This window comes from Rhinopithecus bieti, unplaced genomic scaffold, assembly GCF_001698545.2.
Source record: "Rhinopithecus bieti isolate Rb0 unplaced genomic scaffold, ASM169854v2 scaffold_9899, whole genome shotgun sequence".
Classification (NCBI taxonomy): domain Eukaryota; kingdom Metazoa; phylum Chordata; class Mammalia; order Primates; family Cercopithecidae; genus Rhinopithecus; species Rhinopithecus bieti.
Window position 1 is genome coordinate 1 of NW_016806979.1, and position 18,751 is coordinate 18,751.

Genomic DNA, 18,751 nt, shown 5'->3' on the forward strand with positions numbered 1-18,751 from the left:
GTGTCTACACTCCTCTTCCTTCTCCTGTGTCCACACTCCTCTTGCGTCTCCCCCGTCCACACTCCTCTTCCTTCTCATGCCCACTGGCACCGTGGCTGCCTCCTCGTGCTGTGATGTGTCCCTGACACTTCAGCTCCTTTGCAACATTTCCAGAAATGCTGACTTGTGCTTTTGGGAAAAACTGGGTTTCCACCTTTCCCAGTGCTAAGGCGGGGCCACAGCTTCCTCTGAGGATGTAAAAAGGAAGGCATAGGGGCGCTGGGGAGCCTGTTCTCCCTGATTAAATAAGAACTTTTTTAAATGTGAAAAATGAAGATGAACCAAATACAGATGTTTCATCATGGCTGCTCCTAAATTTTATCTTCCTATGATGGGCCAACCTTTTCAGACCAGAGACCCCTAAGAAAGCCCAGGAGACCAGGGGCCATCAAGGAGGCCGGTATCAGAGGCTCCGCCAACCTCGCGTGCCACCCATGGCCACAGAGGCCGGCTGCTCCCTTCTGGAGCCTGACTGCTTTCCTCTCACATGAACCCCATGGGGCCCCTGAGCTGATGTCAGTGGATGAGGATCAGGCTCGTCCCCCAGAGACACCCAGCAGACTGGGGCTGCTGAGGACAAGATGGCAAAACTCGGCGAGGCTGCGTCACCTGGTGGGCGAGTCCCCACCGTCGTCTGCAGGAGCTGTGCTTGCCCAGGTTGATGCCCACTCACACACACACACACACACTGCACATGCACACACCACACGCACACACACAGCATGCATGCACACCACATGCACACAGCCACACAGTACACACTGGCATGTATGCTCACTGCATACATGTACTCACACTGCATACACAGGCCCTCACTGCACACACATGTACACATGCATGTACACACATCCACACAGTACATACAGGCATGTACTCTGAACACCTGCACACACTGTACACATGTGCTCATGTACACACACGCACTCACTACACACGCATGTACTCACTACACATGCATGCACTCACTACACATGCATGCACAGTGTGCACACACCCCATATACCCCACACTGTGCACACACCCCATACAGCCCACACTGTGCACACACCCTGTACACCCCACACAGTGTGCGCGCGCACACACATGCTTCAGTGTCCTCAAGTCACTGACTGGGAGACGCATCTCCCTGTGTCCCAGGCGGGGTCGGGACTATTGAGGTGGCTGCAGAGGGTGGGGAGGAAAAGGTGGACTCCAGGCAGGACATCCCTGACAGAGGGGACCCCATGTCCCCCCATCCCATTGCCTGTGGGGGTTTTGCTGCAAACGGGGGTGCCACAGGGTTGGGGAGGAGTCCAGAGTTTATCCTGGGAGGTGGAGGCAGCAGCAGAATCATAGAATGGACAAATCCTGCCCCGATCCCAAGGCTGAACCCACAAGGGCCCCACTCAGGGGAGGCCCGTCACCAGCCAGCGTTCTGTCCGAGACCCAGGGAGGCATGGCCCAGACCCCGTCCCGGAGGAGGCTCCCATGGACACAGCTCCCTTGACAGAGAGCAGAGGGCATCCCAGGACTCGGCCAGGGCAGGGTCTGCCGGGCACAGGGATTCAGTGGGGCTGCCTCACAGCAGCTGGGGAGGACGGCGTCTGGGACACACCCCAGGCCGTTCTGGCCCCGTTGGCCTCTGCATTCCCAAGCCCCTCCAGCCCCTCCAGCTCCGGGGCCTTTGAGACAGGGTCGGCCCGGGCAGCCCCAGGAGCAGGCTCAAGGGAGAGGTGCCCACAGGCAGGCAGCTGACAGCGATGGGGGCATGTGGGGAGGGGCTGGGGCGGGAGGAGAGAGGGTGGGATGGGGAGGGCCCAGGCAGCGATGGGGCAGAGCGGCAGGTCCTAGGAAGGAGCCTGCTCCCAGGACAGCAACCTGGGGTCTGCTTGTCACAGCAGAGGCAGAAAGAACAGAGACCAGGACCCCAGGGGAGTGACAGGGTTCGGGGCAGTGACCCTGAGGCAGAAGATCATCTCTAAGTCTGAATGCTGTGATTTTATGGGATGGTCGCATGTGCCCTTATGGACAAAGGTTTCTCTGGGAAACTGACTTGGGTCAAGTCCAGTCCTCTGCGTCCTACAGAAATTCTGCCTTCCAGAACCTTCTAGATTCTTCAGTGACAGCTTCTCGTCTGTCCCCACCTGTTGGGGTCTGATGGAAGGGGCGAGTCCCCACCTAGGCCTGTGGCTACATCCAGCTGGGACAGGTGGCCTGACTGTAGGACAGCCAGTCTCTTAGGCATTGGGCCCGGTGTCCACCCCACTGGTGGCGTGAGCGGAGCACACATCATGTCCCTGTATGTTGGCATCTGTGTGCATCTCTGGGGCCCCCGGCCTGCCTGTCACCCTCTTCTCCCCTGCAGGGCGACCATCTGGACCCACCGCGTCCACTTCCTGGAAGAGCAGGCCCTACCCCGCTGGGCAGCCTTCACCATCTGGAACGCCGGCAAGCAGGGGCGCCGGCTATACCGCAGCTTGACCGCTGCCAGCCAGCGCAAGGTGGGCACCCTGCCACCCTCCAACACTGCCTGCCCCGCCCCCATACTGTCCCACAGCACAGGCCCCAGCCTCGGCCTGTCCAGAGCTGCCCTTCTGTGCTTGTCCCAGGTGGTGGCATTCTGTGACGTGGACGAGAACAAGATCAGGAAAGGCTTCTATTGCCACGAGGACTCTCAGGTGTGCAGGGCCGCACGGCATCCCCCTTGGGGTCACCCACCTGCTCCAGGGCTGAGGGACAGCTGCCCAGAGCCTTCCCCCTTGGCAGAGTCCAGCTGGGCTGTGCTGGCTGCTCGGGGCCTCCAGGGAGCCCAGCCCCCATCCCCTGGGGGAGAACCCTGCTGTCCCTCGTGGGTCTGGGCCTTGGGGTGGCCCACCCTGGTCCGTTCTGCAGTCAGGTGTCAAGCAGGGGTGGTGGGGGTTGGGGTCCTGCCCTGAATGGCTGCCGCCCAAGCCCTGGCTCCTGCTGCCCAGAGCCTTCCCCCTTGGCAGAGTCCAGCTGGGCTGTGCTGGCTGCTCGGGGCCTCCAGGGAGCCCAGCCCCCATCCCCTGGGGGAGAACCCTGCTGTCCCTCGTGGGTCTGGGCCTTGGGGTGGCCCACCCTGGTCCGTTCTGCAGTCAGGTGTCAAGCAGGGGTGGTGGGGGTTGGGGTCCTGCCCTGAATGGCTGCCGCCCAAGCCCTGGCTCCTGTGTGAGGCAACTCAGTGGCTGCATGCACCCTGAGGGCGTCTCTCCTGGGAAGAGCCGAGCTCGGGCAGGACAGATGGCCACTCTCACTCTCAGGAAAGACCCAAGCCCCGAATCCCCATCCTGCACTTCCGAGCCGCCCGGCCACCCTTCGTCATCTGCGTGAAGCTGGTGAGTGTGGGGCCCTTGGCCGTGGGGGGCTTGGGGGGCTTGGGCTCTGCCACGTGGACAGCCTGCCCTGCCATGCGATGACTGTGTGGCCTGGGATGAGAACCCAGCCGATGGTGGGCATGGGGACAGGTGCCACAGCTGTCCACAACGGCACCACAGACCGGGCTGTGAGGTGGTGGCCGCTGCCCTGGGGACAGGAGGCAGCTGGAGGGTGGCCTGCACAGGTGTGAAGGGGATGGATTCCAGTCTCTCTTCTGTCTTTAAATACCTGTAAAACCAACATTTGTTAGAAACTTGCAAAGCACGAGACCCTACGGTGCCGTGTCTGAGGGGCCAAGGTCAGGACCTTCAGCTCCCGTGGACTGAGGTGGCCGCACCGGGGATGTCCGAAGCCCCTGAGTGTGAACGACCTTGCCTGGGGTGGGCAGGTGACAGGCACCTCCGGCTCCAAATGCAGCCTTTTTCCCCAAGCGTGGGAAGTCCAGTTGGCTGCAGGGGGCTGAGGTGAGTAGTTTTTTAAAAATTTTTACTTTTAAGTTCTGGGATACATGTGCTGAACATGCAGGTTTGTTACATAGGTTTACCACATTGTGCCATGGTGGTTTGCTGCACCTGTCAACCTGCCATGTAGGTTTTAAGCCCCGCCTGCATTAGGTGTTTGTCCTAATGCTCTCCCTCCCCTTGCCCCCCACCCTCCAACAGGTCCCGTCGTGTGATATCCCCGTGTCCATGCATTCTCATTGTTCAGTTCCCACTTACGAGTAAGAACATGCAGTGTTTGGTTTTCTGTTCCTGTGTTAGTTTGCTGAGGATGATGGTTTCCAGCTTCATCCATGTCCCTGCAAAGGACATGAACTCATTCCTTTTTATGGCTGCATAGTATTTTGTGGTATATATGTGCCATATTTTCTTTATCCAGTGTATCATGGATGGGCGTTTGGGTTGATTCCATGTCTTTGCTATTGTGAATAGTGCTGCAGTAAACATACACGTGCACGTATCTTTGTAACAGAATGATTTGTGTTCTTTTGGGTATATACCAATAATGGTATTGCTGGGTCAAATGGCATTTCTGGTTCTAGATCCTTGAGGAATCGACATTGTCTTCCACAATGGTTGAACCAATTTACATTCCCACCAACAGTGTAAAAGCGTTCCTACTTCTCCACAGCCTCGCCAGCATCTGTTCTTTATTTTTTAAAAATCGCCATTCTGACTGGCGTGAGATGGTGTCTCATCATGGTTTTGATTTGCATTTCTCTAACGACCGGTGATATCGCATTGTGGTTTTGATTTGCATTTCTCTTAACGAACAGTGATGAGGTTTTTTTCATGTTTCTTGAACACATGTCTTCTTTTGAGAAGTGTCTGTTCATGTCCTTTGCCCACTTTTGGATGAGGTTGTTTTTTTTCTTGTAAATTTAAGTTCCTTGTAGATTCTGTATATTAGACCTTTGTCAGATGGATAGATTGCAGAAATTGTCTCTCGTTCCATTCCTGTCACTCTGATGATAGTTTCTGTTGCTGAGCAGAAGCTCTTTAGTTTAATTAGATCCCATTTGTCAATTTTGGCTTTTGTTGCCATTGCTTTTGTTGTTTTAGTCATGAAGTCTTTGCCCGTGCCTATGTCCTGAATGGTATTGCCTAGGTTTTCATGTAGGGTATTTATGGTTTTAGGTTTTAGGTTTAAGTCTTTAATCCATCTTGAGTTAATTTTTGCATAAGGTGTAAGGAAGGGGTCTAGTTCTGTTTTCTGCATATGGCTAGCCAGTTTTCCTAGCACCATTTATTAAATAGAGAATCCTTTCCCCATTGCTTGTTTTTGTCAGGTTTGTCAAAGATCAGATGGTTGTAGATGCGTGGTGTTATTTCTGAGGCCTCTGTTCTGTTCCATTGGTCTATATATCTGTCTCAGTACCCGTAGCATGCTGTTTTGGTTACTGTAGACTTGCAGTATAGTTTGAAGTCAGGTAGCGTGATGCCTCCAAATTTGTTCTTTTTGCCTAGGATTGTCTTGGCTGTATGGGCTCCTTTTTTGGTTTCATATGAAATTTAAAGTAGTTTTTTCTGTTTCTGTGAAGAACCAGAAATGGTAGCTTGATGGGAACGGAATTGAATCTATAAATTATTTTATGGCCATTTTTATGATATTGATTCTTCCTATCCACAGGCATGGAATTTTTTTTTCCCCCATTTGTTTGTGTCCTATTTCCTTGAGCAGTGGTTTGTAGTTTTCCTTGAAGAGGTTCTTCACGTCTCCTGTAAGTTGTATTCCTAGGTATTTTCTTTTATTTTTCTTTTCTTTTCTTTTTTTTTTTTTTTTGAGATGGAGTCTCGCTCTGTTGCCCAGGCTGGAGTGCAGTGGCGCGATCTCCAGTCACTGCAAGTTCCGCCGCCTCCCAGGTTCACGCCATTCTCCTGCCTCAGCCTCCCTAGAAGCTGGGACTACAGGCGCCTGCCACCACGCCCAGCTAATTTTTTTTGTATTTTCAGTAGAGACAGGGTTTCACCGTGTTCGCCAGGATGGTCTCAATCTCCTGACCTCGTGATCCGCCCGCCTCGGCCTCCCAAAGTGCTGGGATTACAGGCGTGAGCCACCGCGCCCAGCGGGTATTTTATTTTCTTTGTAGCAATTGTGAGAGTTCACTCATGATTTTGCTCTCTGCTTGTCTATTACTGGTATATAGGAATGCTCGTGATTTTTGCACATTGGTTTTGCATCCTGAGACTTTGTTGAAGTTGCTTATCAGCTTAAGGAGTGTTTGGACTGAGACAATGGGGTTTTCTAAATATACAATCATGTTATCTGCAAACAGAGACAATTTGCCTTCCTCTCTTCCTATCTGAATACTCTGTATTTCTTTCTCTTGCCTGATTGCCCTGGCTGGAACTTCCAATACTATGTTGAATAGGAGTGGTAAGAGAGGCCATCCTTTTCTTGTGCCAGTTTTCAAAGGGAATGCTTCTAGCTTTTGCCCATATGATACTGGCTATGGGTTTTTCATAAATAGCTATTATTTTGAGATACGTTCCATCAATACCTAGTTTATTGGGAGTTTTTAGCACTAAGAGGTGTTGAATTTTATTGAAGGCCTTTTTGGCATCTATTGAGATATTCATGTGGCTTTTTCTTTGGTTCTGTTTCTGTGATGGATTACGTTTATTGATTTGCATATGATGAACCAGCCTTGCATCCCAGGGATGAAGCTGACTTGATCATGGTGGATAAGCTTTTTGATGTGCTGCCAGATTCAGTTTGCCAGTGTTTTATTGATGATTTTAATGTTCATCAGGGATATTGGCCTGAAATTTTCTTTTCTTGTTGTGTCTCTGCCAGGTTTTGGAATCAGAATGATGCTGGCCTCATAAAATGAGTTACAGAGGACTCCCTCTTTTTCTATTGTTTGGAAGTTTCAGAATGAATGGTACCAGCTCCTCTTTGTACCTCGGGTAGAATTCGGCTGTAAATCCATCTGGTCCTGGGCTTTTCTTGGTTGGTAGGGTATTAATTATTGCCTCAATTTCAGAACTTGTTATTGGTCCTTTCAGGGATTCGACTTCTTCCTGGTTTAGTCTTGGGAGGGTGTATGTGTCCAGGAATTTATCCATTTCTTTTTTTTTTTTTGAGACGGAGTCTCGCTCTGTCGCCCAGGCTGGAGTGCAGTGGCCGGATCTCAGCTCACTGCAAGCTCCGCAGCTCTGCCTCCCGGGTTTACGCCATTCTCCTGCCTCAGCCTCCCGAGTAGCTGGGACTACAGGCGCCCGCCACCTCGCCCGGCTAATTTTTTATTTTTTTATTTTTTAGTAGAGACGTGGTTTCACCAGGTTAGCCAGGATGGTCTCGATCTCCTGACCTCGTGATCCGCCCGTCTCGGCCTCCCAAAGTGCTGGGATTACAGGCTTGAGCCACCGCGCCCGGCTTGAATTTATCCATTTCATCTAGATTTTCTAGTTTATTTGCGTAGAGATGTTTGTAGTATTCTCTGATGGTAGTTTGTATTTCTGTGGGGTCAGTGGTGATCGCCCCTTTATCGATTTTTATTGTGTCTACTTGGTTCTTCTTTTCTTTGCTTGGCTAGCGGTCGATTTTGTTAATCTTTTCAAAAAACCAGCCCCTGGAGTCATTGATTTTTTTGAAGGGCTTTTTGTGTCTCTATCTCCTTTAGTTCTGCTCTGATCTTGCTTGTCTTTTGCTAGCTTTTGAATTTGTTTGCTCTTGCTTCTCTAGTTCTTTTAATTGTGATGTTAGGGTGTCGATTTTAGATCTTTCCTGCTTTCTGATGTGGGCATTTAGTGCTATAAATTTCCCTCTACACACTGCTTTAGCTGTGTGCCAGGGATTCTGGTACGTTGTCTGTTCTCATTGGTTTCAAAGAACTTCGTTATTTCTGCCTTAATTTCGTTATTTACCCAGTAGTCATTCAGGAGCAGGTTGTTCAGTTTCCGTGTAGTTGTGCAGTTTTGGGTTTCTTAATCCTGAGCTCTAATTCGATTGCACTGTGTTCTGAAAGACTATTAGGATTTCCATTCTTTTGCATTTGCTGAGGGTATTTCACTTCCAATTATGTGGTCAATTTTAGAGTAAGTGCTATGTGATGCTGAGAAGAATGTATATTCTGTTGATTTAGGGTGGAGAGTTCTGTAGGTGTCTATTAGGTCTGCTTGGTCCAGAGCTGAGTTCAAGTCCTGAGTATCCTTGTTAATTTTCTGCCTCGTTGATCTAATATTGACAGTGGGGTGTTAAAGTCTCCCATTATTATTGTGTGGGAGTCTAAATATCTTTGTAGGTCTCTAAGGACTTGTTTTATGACTCTGGGTGCTCCTGTATTGGGTGCATGTATATTAAGGATAGTTAGCTCTTCTTGTTGCATTGATCCCTTTACCATTAGGTAATGCCCTTGTTTGTCTTTTTTGATCTTCATTAAAGTCTGTCTTATCAGAGACTAGGATTGCAACCCCTGCTTTTTTTTTGCTTTACATTTTCTTGATAAATAACCAAAGGGTGAGTGGTTGACAGAGTGAGCCAGGCCTCGAGCGGTACTATTGGGAGGTTGTGGGGAACACACAGACACAGGCACCCGTGAGAGCTAGAAGCACGCCACACCAGGGCGGGTCACGGTTCCCGCCCTGCAGAAGCCGTGAGGCCAGCATGTGTTGGTCTGTACTGCCCGGCCTGTGGTGAGTTGTCACACAACTAATGCAAGTCCAGGCAGCAGAACGTGAACAGAGCCTCATGGGCACAGCTCTTCGGCAATTACTGGCGCATCTCATTTTATTGCACTTCATTGTGCGTTTTATAAATTACAGGCGTGTGGCAGCCCCACTAGAGCAACCCTGTCAGTGCCACTCTTCCAGCAGCACGCCCACTCCACATCTCCACGTCTCCTTGTGGTAATTCTCGCAATACCTCAAACTGTTATTGTATGTGTTATGGTGACCTGTAGTGTCACGACTATCTCGGGGAGCCCATATGAAACGGTGAACTTGATTGATAAATGTGAATGTTCTGACGGCTCTGCTGGTTGGCTGTCCCTCCCCGCTCCCCAGCCCCCACCCCACCACTCTTCAGGCCTCCCTATTCCCTGAGGCACAACATTGAAATTAGGTCAACTAATAACCCCACAGTGGCCTCTAAGTGTTCAAGTGAAAGGAAGAGTTGCAAGTCTCTCACTTTAAATCAAAAGCTAGAAATGTTTAAGCTTAATGAGGAAGGCACATTGAAAGCCAAGACTGGCAGGAGAGGCCCAGCTTTCAGCCTAAGTTGGCCAAGTTGTGAATGCAAAGGAAAAGTTATTTAAGGAAATTAAAAGTGGTCCTCCAGTGAACACACAAATGATAGTGAAACAGCCTTTTGCAGATAGGGAGAAAGTGTTAGTGGTCTGACAGATCAGACCAGCCACAACATTCCCTTAAGCCAAAGCCTAATACAGAGCGAGGTCCTGACTCTCTTCAATTCTGTGAAGGCTGAATGATGTGAGGAAGCTGTGAACAAAAGTTTGAAGCTAGCAGAGGTTGGTCCACAAGGTTTAAGGAAAGAAGCCGTCTCTGTAATAGTATGAGGTGAGGCAGCAGGCTCTCCAGAAGATCCTGCTAAAGTCACAATGGAGGTGGCCACACTCAACCATAGACCTTCAGTGTAGAGGAAGCAACCTTGAACTGGAAGAAGACACCATGCACGACTTTCATAGGTAGGGAGAAGTCAGTGCCTGGCTTCAGAGCTTCAAAAGACAGTCTGACTCTTATTAGAGGCTAATGCTGCTGTGACTTTAAAACCCATTTATGCCTAGTGTTCCATTATTGCAATGCTAAGCATGTGGGAGTTTATATTCTGCTTAAGGTCACTGTCAAGGTCTGCAAAAATTTAAAAAATTGCAACTTCAGCCATAAATGGGTTAAGTTGAAGGCAGTGCTCACCATTCTGAGAATCCTAGGATTCTTAAGAATGAGGCTAAATCTGCTCTGCCCGTGGCTCTAGAAATGGAATGGCAAGGCCCAGGTGGTAGCACATCTGTGCACAGCATGGTTTATGGAATACTGTAAGCCCACTGTTAGGCCCTCAGAAAAGGAGATTCCTTTCAAAATACGACAGCTCATCGACGGTGCGCCTGGTCACCCAAGAGCTCTGAGGCCAGTGTACAAGGGGTTTGTGTTTTCGTGCTGACACAGCATCCGTTCTGCAGCCCGTGGGTCCAGGAGTCATTCCAACTCTCACGTCTTACTGAAGAAAGACATTTTCTAAGGCTGTAGCCGCCACAGGTAGTGATTGCTTTGATGGATCTGAGCAAAGTAAATGAAAAACTTTGAATAACCATTGTCCAACTTACCAGGGACATTGAGATGAGTGAGTGGGAGGCTCTGAGAAGCAGTTATAAAATGCAGATTCTGCAAATATCTGGTTTAGTGTTTCAGAAACAGCCTTTTCAGGATCTACTTCTCAGGGACCGCCTCCAACCCCATCAGTGCCGCTCTTCCAGCAGCACGCCCACGGCATGTCTCCTCGTGGTAATTCTCGCAATACGTCAAACTGTTATTGTATGTGTTGTGGTGACCTGTGGTGTCACTACTACCTTGGGACGCTCATATGAACCCCAAGGCACTTGGTGAAAACCCTTCCCAGGGAGTGGGCTTAGCGTGGGAAAGGAGGTTCCTCCTTGTCCTGCACACGCCATGTCCTTGGAGGGCCCAGAGCCCCCGCGGTCACCTGTCTTGCGTGTTCTTCCAGGGGCAGCTGGCAGTGTGGCCTCACAGCACATGCTTGTTCCATGTCTTGCTCTTTTCGCATAATGTAGATTGGAGGTTATTCCGTGTGGAGCCCCTGGAGCCCCTGGGCTCTACTGCTGCTGTGACCTTTCTATTCAGGGGTATTTCCAGCTTATTTGAGCCGTATTAGCAAAGTGACGGGAAACCAGCCCCACATACCATCCCTGGAGCCAGCGTGTCCACCTTTTGTGTCCTCCACGCCTCCAGATCCCCACGCTGGTGTTGTGACACTCATTCTAGCCTAGTTTCATCCATTATTGTTTCCCTGATGTATCTCAAAGAGATAAAAACTTTCAAAAGACCATAAAACCACCATTCCGCCACAGAATTCCAAATATCCAATCAATGTTCAGATCTTCCTAATTGCCTTATAAATTGCTTCATGTTTTAAGTTTGCTTGCTGGAATCCGGCAGTGTCCGTGTGACCTTTACAACATGACCTTTCTGTCTCCCCGACGCCAACGCTCTTTTCTTAGTTCAGCTAAAGAAGGGGCTTGTGCATCCTGCACTCTGCTGACCGCGGCCCTGTGGTTTTGCGTGTTCTGCTCCGTCCTATTGAGAGGTGGTCAGACCGAGGCCACATCAGGTCCTATTGAGAGGTGGTCAGACCGAGGCCACATCAGGCTCCCCTGCGATTCCGTTGGCAGGAGCACCTCGGGGGTCTCAGGGCATCTCTGTGGTGCTGTTGTTGTGCCTTCCTCCACTGTTAGCTGGAATAGTAAAGAGAAACTCAAGGTTCACGTTCCTCACTAAAACACCCGCTCTTCGATTATACGGATGTTTCATGCATTTGTGATACGGTTACTTACTGACGTACATTTTGGCCATTTTTAATCATTCAGTGTTTAACATGCTGCTGTAGTATTTGTATATATACATAATTTCACTCAAGTGGCTCTATGTGAAATAAATTCTAAAAATTTCTAGTCAAAGAGCACACACATTCAGCCCCAATCTTGCTGTTCAGCACCTGCCGCGGCTGTGCCAACCCACCCCCACCAGCGATGGAGCACCTGCCTCATGCCCTTACAGGGAGGGAAAGCATCTTCTCACATATTTATGAGCTGCTTTATTTCCCTTTTGGTAAATTATTCTTCTCATTAGCCCACTTTTCTACTGGTCAGTATTTTCATAAGGAAAACTCGCTGACGTGCTGCGAATTTTTCTGCCATTTGACATTTTTATATTTATGCCATTGTGGTATCATCAAATTAAATGACTTTCATTTATGGAGTCCGATTCATTCTGAGACAATGACTCCTGGTTGTGAAATTCAAAAAACAACATTGTCCAATTTTGCTTCTGGGATTTCTACTTTTTAATTACATCTTTGATACAACTGGAATTTCTTTTGGTAAAGAGATTACAGATGCAAATTTTTCTTTCCATTTGGATACCTGATTGTCCCAACATCGTTTATATCCTGCTTTTCCAGGAATGCAATGCCATCTTTCTATGTTGGTTGTGAACATGCCTTTGGCACCTGGCAGGGCCAACCCTCACGGCATGTGTGTGAACACATCCCTAGTCTCATTTACCCTGTTTTTGTAGTTTACGTGAGCAGAATCCAGTATCTGTGTTCCTGCATCTGGTGTTCGCTCCACGTGTTTGGGGTGTGTGCATATCCGCTGTGTGTGGTGTGGACTTTATCCATGTGCCATGTGCAAACGCCACCCCACCCAGAGGCCACGCCAGGACCCAGGCCTGTGGGCAGTGGTTCCCAGTTTGCTCTTGCAAGGACACTGTGTCCTCCTGCGTGAGAGTCCCTGCTTCGGGTCTAATCCTGGGAGTGGAAGGCAGGTCGTGGGTGTGGCTGCGTTCTCAGCTTCTCTGGATGATACCCACCAAGAGGCTGCACACCTGGAGCCAGAGGGCCTGGCTGCACAGCTCCCTCGCACTGGGCTGGGCACTTGGTCACCGGCAGTTTGGGGAATGTGTTCTCATGGTGGTTTCAGGTGTGAGTCTGAGCATCAACCCCATGTCCGCTGGATGCTGGAGCTCTTTCCTCTCTGGCGGTGTTTCTCATCAGGGTTCCCCACCGGCCTACTGCACGCTGCGCCTCTCCTGACCTGTAGGAGTCCTCTGTGCCTCTGGCTGCTCACCTTTGTTGGTTTAATGTCCGACAAATGTCTTCCTCCGTTTTGTGGTTTGCTTTTTCATTCTTCTAGTGGAACCTGTTGCTTTACAGAAGCATCTACTTTCAACAGTCTTGTTTAAGACGGTGTCAGCACTGGGCTGGCCTGGTCCCTGAACTCAGGTGTGTTTCCTTTGCAAACTCTAGAGAAGAGAGACAAGGGAGGAAGGACAGGTAGCGGCAGAGCATGTGGAAATGTTTTCCAGGCAGGATGGCTTTCCTTCAAGTGACAGCATCATTTGAGTGACAACAGTGGTAGGTTGTGTAATAGATTCTGACGTGGTGGGGGTAGGGGGCACGGCCAGGCTCCGATTCCTCCTGCTGGGCCCAAGGACTGAGGACGGTGACGGGAGTGCACAGTCCCTCCTGTGTCCTGCCAGAGGCCAGAAACTTGGGTCCACCACTCTGCCGGATGTGTCTTCAGGAACTTCCTCAGGAGGTACTGGGGTGCCGGGAATGTCTGAAAGGCATTTCTGGACGCCTGCTGTGGCCTCATACAGGAGAGTAGGCGACCTGGCCAAAGTCGGCACACAGGACGAGATAAAGCATCCAGGGACGCGGGGTCACGGCCCTCACTCCACTGCAGGGGTGGGGATGAGGGAGGCCAGAGGGGATCAGACAGGGCCAGCTGTTGATGGTTCTGAGATGCAGTTTCTGTCTGAGGGGCCTCCTCCCACTCTTGGCCTCTGCAGAGGGGTGGGTGTGTGGAGGGAAGGTGGGTCTGCCCTGGTCGAACAGCACAGGCATTGCCTGTCTCATTCCATTCCGAGTGCCCCCAGGGAGAGTCAGCCACCTTCTGCAGAGAGGCAAGGCCAGAAGGCAGGGGCCTCCCCTCTGGTGACCACCAAGGCCTGTGGTACAAGCAGTGCCGGCTGCTGTCCTCTCTGGCCCTTGTCTCCTTCCAGCCTCTCCGCTATTAGCAGAGGGGCAGAAGTTCATAGTAGACCACTTGACAGGTAGACACAGGCCACCCCCAACCCCTGGCCCTGGAGGAAGCTCCCCAGTGGCCTCCTGGAGCCAGGAGAGATGGAACTGAACTGTATCTGCTGCTCCCGACAGGACCTCACAGGGGGCGCCTTTGAGGACAACCTGAGGTCGCTGCACTTGCAGGAGGGCCAGGACTTCCTTCACTTCAGCTGACGGACCCAGGGCAGCTGCTCCCAGGTGGGTCTTTTCACCGAAGCACCATCTGAGTTTGTGCCTTTATTATGCTTAATTTCTTCTACATTCTGCTCTTATTCTAATTTTATTTACAGTTAGTCTTCTGCGTATGTTCAGCTCATTAATTTCCCACCTTTCTTCTCTAATGCATAATTCAAGACTTCAGAATCACTTAAGCACCACTTTAGGTGAATTCTATCTGTTGCGATTATTTTGTCTTTCATTATATATAATTTTCATTATTTCTTTTAAAGAGATGTTCTTAAAAACATCTTTTTAAAATTTGTGTGTACACACACACACACTTGGGTTCTGTAAGTGTCCACTGGGTCAAGCTTTTCTTCAGCCGTGCCTTATGACACTTTATTGAAAGGTTATCAATTCAATAAAATACACTGTGGTAGTAGATGATCGATTTCTTCTTCAATGTTTGCTTTAATATCTTCTGAGACTGGGTTACAAATGTAGGAAAGTTCTATCTTCCTGTTGCACTGAGCCTTTAATCATCATATAGTATATATCTATTCCTAATAATATGCCTTCCTTTAACTGGAGAACGTTGTCATTAACATAGGGGTTTTAATCCATTTACATTTATTGTGCCCTAAAATATTTATTTCTTGTGTTTTTTTTTGTTTTTGCAGCTTGTTCTGCCTTTTCCTCTTGCCATTCTTGCAATTTTGATAGTGTATTTTTTATTCTTGTTCCATTTCTCTCCTACTAGTAGTACAGAAGTGATCTTCCCCGTATATTAACTGTTCGTGACTCTAAAAACTTCAACATGCACTTAGCCGATAACTGAATTATCTGCACTCTGTTCCAGGAGAACATAAAGACTTAAGATGCTCTAAATTCAGCCACCAACTCTGCTGCTGATTTATATGCTGCTGTTGTCCATTTTAAGCAATTCTATATGCTTTAAAAAAAATCCACATATCAACCATCTTTCTGTTTGTATGGTCACAGTTTATTGCTTTCCTTGCTCCACATTCCTCCAACTATCCAACTGTGATCATTTCCCTCCTGCCTAAAGTTTATCCACTAAAGCAGTGGTTTTCAACAAGGGATGAATACATGCCCAGAAGATATTTGGCAATCTCTGGAGACATTTTTGTTTCCTTTTGTCACAGCTGGGTAGGAGGATGGCTACTGCCATCTGGGATGTTGCTGAATAACCTGCAATACACAGGACAGCTCTCATAACAACCCCAAATATTAAGCCAAGATTAAAAAACCAAACATGCATTAGAACAGCATATTTTTATCTAAATGACTTAATTTTGTTCTCTTCTTTAATGCTATGCTATGGGCACAATTCAAGCAACTTAACAGCTATTTTCTCTCAGCATAATGAAGATCTTGGTCTACTCCTTCCTCAACTCCAGGGCTGCTGCTGGGAAACTGGTAGTCATTTACATCACTCTGTCCTCCTTACAGTTCTGCAGTTTCACTGTGGCAAGTCTAAATGTGTGAGACTGTTAGGCTTCTGTATCTGGGGACTGTTGCATGTCAGTATGGAGTATCTGCATCATTTCATTTTGTTCTGAGACCCCAATTACCCAAACGTTAGACATTCTTCAATGTCTCTTGATGTTGCTTTCGTATTTTCCAGTTCTCCAGATAATTTTTTCAGATCTTCCAGTTTTCTAACTCTCTCTTCAGCAGTGTCTAAGCTATCCATTGAGCTTTTAATTTCACTTCTTACATTTTTAGGGGCTTTTTTTCAAATCTCTTCTTGATAATTTCTAGCCCTTTTCAAAAATGTACTCATAGCCTACATTCTTCCAGAGAGGTTTTAATTTGCATCTTTTTTTATCATTTTTTATTATTATACTCTTAAGTTCTGGGGTACATGTGCATAACGTGCAGGTTTGTTACACATGTATACCTGCACCATGTTGGTGTGCTGCACCCTATATTTGCATCTTCTGCCCCTTGTCTGGGAATGCCACTGGTCAAGGCCAAGTCAATCGAATTTTCCCCTTTAGGAGTTTTGGGGATCATACAGTTACTATTAATTCAGGCCACCTCAGGGGAGATTGAGAGTCTTGCGCTGCTCCTTTGAGAAAGATTTATTTAGGGTCCCCGCTCTATATAGGGGTCTCCTATTAGATCTGGCCCTGGGCCTTACCTCCTCTCATCCATTCTGCTATCAAAACAGCACGACTGGACTCCAGGGCTCAGCAGAAACCCTCAGGATCTCCAAGGTCTCTGCTTTCACATGGAGGGTTTCTGGTTTGTGCCTAGAATGTGTTTGTGGGTGCACAAATCCTGCACCAGCTCCCCGATTCCAGGGATACTGGCTTCTTGCTGCTCTCTAAACTCACAAAGCTTGCTCCACTTCTGGGACCACAAGCATTCTCTTTTCTGCCATTGGGCAGTTTGTTTGGACTTCTGCCCAAATGCTGCCCCTTCAGAGCAGTTTTCTGAACACCTCTTCTAGGGGTCAACACCCAACACATCATTGCATTGCCCACTTTATCTTTCCTCGTAGTGCTCAGTATTGCCTGCCTTGATGGTGCTTGCTTGTTCATTTGCTATTGTCTGCCCCAGCTCTCATGTGAGCAAGGGGTTCCTCGCCAAACTCCATCACCTGGACCCTGGTGGGCTCCAGAAACGGCTGCTGAATGAAAGAGGGCTCTCCAGGCCCTCAGTTATCTGGTGAGCACAAGTGCCCCAGTGATGGATGGGATCCAGTAGGAAAGAGGCAGTAGCCAGTGGAGCGATCCACTTTCCTTAGGTTACTAAGTTAGACTGACATTGAAAGAACTGCTTTGCCACATACTGTCACTGATGGGCCTGGGTGGGGAATCGACCTGCCTCCATGTCTTAAAATGCCATTTCTCTGGAATCTTTTAATTGCACTAAGAACAATTCATGTTTTTCTCAGAAGCCACTTGTTGCCTCCATCCTCAGTGCATCCCAGGCCAGCAGGAGCTTCATGAGCTGCAGGCATGGCAACGGTGCACCCCAGTTCCACACCCAGCAGGCGCAACCACAGAGTCTCGTGTGTGCTGACCACAGGAGCCGAACCTTCTCCACCGTGTGGACTCATGTGGCCAAGGCTGGGCCTGGTCACCCAGGACTCTCACCACATGACCCCAGCCAATCGAGGGGTCAGTTCAAGGAGGAGGAGACCCCAATTACACAGGTTGGAATAAAATGTTGAAATCTCGTAAAAATGTAACACAAGGCTCTTTTAAGGGATAAAGACTATTGGTCACCAGGTCAAGCACAAGAATGGTAGTGTGTTAACCCCACACTCCTGTGTGGCCAGGTCACCACACACATTCCGTGAAGAGCTGTCTGCTAAACAGACAGCATGAACTGTCACAGTCCTGGCCTTGTGGTCCTGGTGACCTCACAAGTGAGAACCACGACTGAACCTTGCCTCACAGATGCAGGCGGCAGCTCCCAGTTGTGGGCCTGCGCAAGTTCCTGTGTCCAGATCCCATCCCCACCTGAGCGCGCAGGCCGGGGAGCCACCCCAATCTACCCCATGCACACGGCACCCCTGAGCTCTTCACCCAGGGAAAGGGCTGCTCACCCAAGCCCTTGGGCCTCCGAGTGGCCACACCTGAGGCTGCTTTGGTGCTGCTGGTGGTGGTTCTGCACCTCAAGCCCTGTGAGCACAGCACAGGTCCCAGGTAGATGGGTGTGAGTTGCTACCACAGTGAAATTTTTATACACATTCCCCTCACCAGCTTTGGGATGGATCAGCATGAGCTCAGACACGGAGACAAAGGTAGCCTCCTGCCCTTTGCTTAAAACCCCAAGTGTAGACTCTGCCCAAGCTCTCCTAAGAGTGTAATCATTTCAAGAATTTATTTCCCGTATTATTGTAGAGGCACACATTGGACTCTGACAATTCCCCTTGCAGCAGACATTTGTGAAGCTGCTGGTCTGCACACCCATCAATCAGTGACCCCTGCACTGCAGGGGGATCACATTCACGATGCTCACGTGTGCACAGGTGGGAGGACAGCACCCCCACCAGACAGATGGTCCCAGAAACAGCATCTGCGCAGCACTCTAGACCATGCCTGCCACCAGGTCTTGTCAGTTCTCTGGCATTTGAACCTCTGATTTAACATTCATCTCTCTCCAAGACTGGGCAGACCACCACCTGTGGCCAGACGTCTCCCACAGCAGGGACAGCACCAGGCGAGAAGGGGGCCTGGTCTCCAAGCAGGAGGAGTGGAACCCAACCCCCTCTGGCTGACCCCTGGGCAGTGAGCCTCTCCATCACCCTACACGCATCAGGCTCAGAGACAAAAGGCAGGAACTTCTTGGTACATGATTTTATAGGAAGCACATTTGTGTTCAAGTGAAGGCAGAGGCATCCACCCCAGGTCATTCGAGTGCAGGTGCAGAGAGGAAAAGCTGTCCGCTGGTGCCAGCCTCCGAGGGCCAGCGCTACCCTTCAACAGCTGGAGGCACCGCCGTGCCAGGCTTTCCACACCGGCCTCCCTCAGGAACAAGACATCCGCTCCAGGACTGGTTTCAGCAGGCATGAGGCTGCAGAAGAGACAAGACAAGCTCAGGCTGGTCAGCTCCATCACACACCATTCCCAGCCAGAGGACCCTCACCCCTCTGGGCCCTGTGTGGGGACTGACGCTGGGTTCCTGCAGGAAACTATTTGTGCCATTTCCCCACACGCAGGAGCCTGAGCTATGTGGCTGACAGGCGCTCATGACTAACATGTCCTCGGAATGGCACCCCATCTGGGGAGCTTCGGGAAGGGAGGTTCACTGCACTGCTCTTAACCTGCATTCACACGTTTGAAATTTTCCTAATAAAATGTAAAAAGCACATTTAACT

At 49.5% G+C, this 18,751-nt stretch overlaps 2 protein-coding genes and 1 pseudogene across 5 annotated transcripts in view; 2 read left to right on the top strand and 1 right to left on the bottom strand.

Moving 5' to 3' along the window:
• The first annotated feature begins 1,859 nt into the window (after positions 1 to 1,859).
• On the top strand, positions 1,860 to 18,749 carry QTGAL (queuosine-tRNA galactosyltransferase). 3 transcript variants are annotated; one of them, XR_001886875.1, is made up of 5 exons: positions 1,860 to 2,519; positions 2,628 to 2,696; positions 3,300 to 3,374; positions 3,665 to 3,878; positions 13,828 to 13,919. XR_001886875.1 is itself a non-coding variant. In XM_017879158.1 (5 exons), exons 1-4 carry the CDS (start codon positions 2,310 to 2,312, stop codon positions 13,906 to 13,908), a joined length of 435 nt encoding a protein of 144 aa, XP_017734647.1. In that variant the 5' UTR covers positions 1,864 to 2,309; the 3' UTR covers positions 13,909 to 13,932; positions 16,846 to 18,749. The 3 variants fall into 3 exon arrangements, 2 of the variants coding, with proteins under 2 accessions (XP_017734647.1, XP_017734646.1); XM_017879158.1 differs by lacking the exon at positions 3,665 to 3,878 and adding an exon at positions 16,846 to 18,749 and having other exon boundaries at positions 1,864 to 2,519; positions 13,828 to 13,932; XM_017879157.1 differs by lacking the exon at positions 3,665 to 3,878 and adding an exon at positions 16,820 to 18,744 and having other exon boundaries at positions 1,864 to 2,519; positions 13,828 to 13,932.
• Positions 9,645 to 13,819, top strand: LOC108534062 (uncharacterized; annotated as a pseudogene). The gene has a single exon (XR_001886874.1). The product of XR_001886874.1 is annotated as an uncharacterized LOC108534062 (transcript).
• Positions 17,743 to 18,751, bottom strand: part of TBCD (tubulin folding cofactor D) — a 174,320-nt gene continuing 173,311 nt past the window's right edge. The window contains exon 34 of the mRNA XM_017879152.1: positions 17,743 to 18,447. Coding sequence (XP_017734641.1) covers positions 18,433 to 18,447 — 15 coding nt within the window. The 3' untranslated portion in view covers positions 17,743 to 18,432. The remainder of the gene's footprint in view (positions 18,448 to 18,751) is intronic.